Genomic DNA, 2,212 nt, shown 5'->3' with positions numbered 1-2,212 from the left:
TAAAAAGACTTCTGAACATGTGTGCAGAGTAGAATGTATCATCCTACGAACTCAAATTTCTAATTCAGGAACATGAAAGATAAGTATTGACTCATGAATGCAGAGTCTGCTGGCGATAATGTCACGTGGACCAGAAGCTTCACATCCTGACAGGAAATGAGACTGGTCCACACTCTGCCCCTGTCCTGCATTGACACTGAACTCAATGTGTCCTGTGCGCCCCTTGCTGGCTTTGAGCATCACAACAGAGAGATTTGTGTTGGCTCACGCTGAGGTTGTCACACTGCGTCTCTGGTACAGTAATATACAGCTGTGTCCTCGGTTTTCAATTTGGTCATTTGCAGATACACTGTGATTTTGGAGTCATCCCTGGAGATGGTGAATCTGCCTTTCACTGATGCAGCGTTTTCTGTTGTGTGACTATTAGCCTTGTTTCTAATAAAACCAACCCACTCCAGCCCCGTCCCTGGAGCCTGGCGGAACCAGTCCATGCAGTAGTCACTGAAGGTGAATCCAGAGGATACACAGGAGAGTCTCAGAGATGTCTCAGGCTGCACCAAGCCTCCCCCGGACTCCACCAGCTGCACCTCAGCCTGGACACCTGCAAACACAGAGACATTCTGCTCAGGAAACTGTCATTCATGTCCACCATTTTTCCCACTCCTATCCATGCACACACTCAGTATCTCCGGTTCTTCAGTAACTACCGTTTAAAGCAGCAACAAGAAAAACCCAGCTCAGCACAAGCTCCATGGTGGGCTGTCTGTGCTCAATCCTGATCACTGAGAGGAAACTCCTGGGCTTCTGGGGCTGGGCTCCTCTCCAGAGCTGCAGGGTCAGGGCTGGGACGGTTTACACAGGGAGAGAGGGGCCCTATTTGCATGTCCTCCTACTATTTACAGAGGTGTCAACAGGAAGCAACAAAGTTTCAGCACCACAGATGTGAATTTAGATGTGAATTTGCTGGTCTATGCTATAAAAAATAATGACATGTACGATAAGAATTTTATGTGACTATGTTATGTTATTGACTTATAATTCATAATCTTAACTTACTTTTATGCATTCAAGCAATAGATGATCCAAGTGTCAGTGTTTGCTCCATTGTACAAATGTATTATTCCTCAAAAGCACAAGTGAGTGATTCAAGGTGATCAAGCGTTTATATCTGGTGTGTGTAAGTCCGGTGGCCCCAGGTCCAGGACAGAGTCAGAGAGGTGCAGTGAGATTCACAGAGCCCCTTTCCTGTATTAAAAATATGTTCCTATTTTTCTAACTTCAGTGTTACCTGTGCTTCAGGGATGCATCACCCTGTGCACATGAGGCTCACAGTGAAGACGGTCGTAGGCCTCCTGTGAGGCAGTCTTGATCAGCTCGGGTCAAGCAGGTTTGCTCAGATTTATCAAACACAAATGCTGCTATAATTTGTGTCCAGTGTACATAAATTTGGTAAGAAGTGTAATATAATATCTTTACCTAATCTCTAGGTCTGTCATCCATCTACTGATCTATGTGTCTATTATTTATTTATCTACCTATGTATCTGTATCATCTTTTTTCTTAATTATCAAGCACTCACTCTACAATACCAGAACTATCTAATTTATGCTGTGCCAATTCTTTTTTTTTTTTTTTTGCGGTATAGGGGATGGAACTCAGGACCTTGCACTTGCCAGGCAAGCGCTTATGCCACTGAGCTATATCCCCAGCCCTGTGCTGTGCCAATTCAAATACATTTTTATTTCTCTACTACTTTCTGTTGAGGTTATCAAAGTGGATCTTATGAAACATTTTATGAAATATTTCTTCTTTCTTGTAATATTTATCATAATTCAAAACAATATCCCTAGGCAATGTGCCTTCATGTAATGTTTCCCTTCACTGATACTTCTTTAGATTATTGTATATTCAAGGACTGTAATGTAGTTGGACTTGTTCATGTAGAACTATGACATTATCTTTGGTATATGGTACATATTTCATTTAAATTGCTGTTATTACTTCTACTGCTGAATTTCCAATAGTTCCTATATTACGATATTCATGGAGAGCATGAGGGTAGGTCCTCATCTGCAGATGTCAGCATGTCTACAAGAAGACCAGGCACTTCCTTGAGGGGCAACTTTGCAGAACTTGCCCATCCCGCAGTGGTACAGATGGGGATGCTGTCTGTGAGTTGCAGAGGACAGGCTAGGCTTGATCCTGGTGTTCA

The 2,212-nt window shown here is 42.9% G+C and overlaps 1 gene segment (V, D, J or C); it reads right to left on the bottom strand.

Moving 5' to 3' along the window:
• Nucleotides 1–278: 278 nt before the first annotated feature.
• On the bottom strand, nucleotides 279–753 carry LOC102027690. The segment is given in 2 exon segments: nucleotides 279–601; nucleotides 708–753. Coding segments are annotated over 2 exon segments (369 nt in total).
• Between the last annotated feature and the right edge of the window lie 1,459 nt (nucleotides 754–2,212).

Source organism: Chinchilla lanigera, unplaced genomic scaffold, assembly GCF_000276665.1.
Source record: "Chinchilla lanigera isolate Chin_1 unplaced genomic scaffold, ChiLan1.0 scaffold00168, whole genome shotgun sequence".
Taxonomy (NCBI): Eukaryota; Metazoa; Chordata; class Mammalia; order Rodentia; family Chinchillidae; genus Chinchilla; species Chinchilla lanigera.
This window is presented reverse-complemented; position numbering and strand designations above follow the sequence as displayed.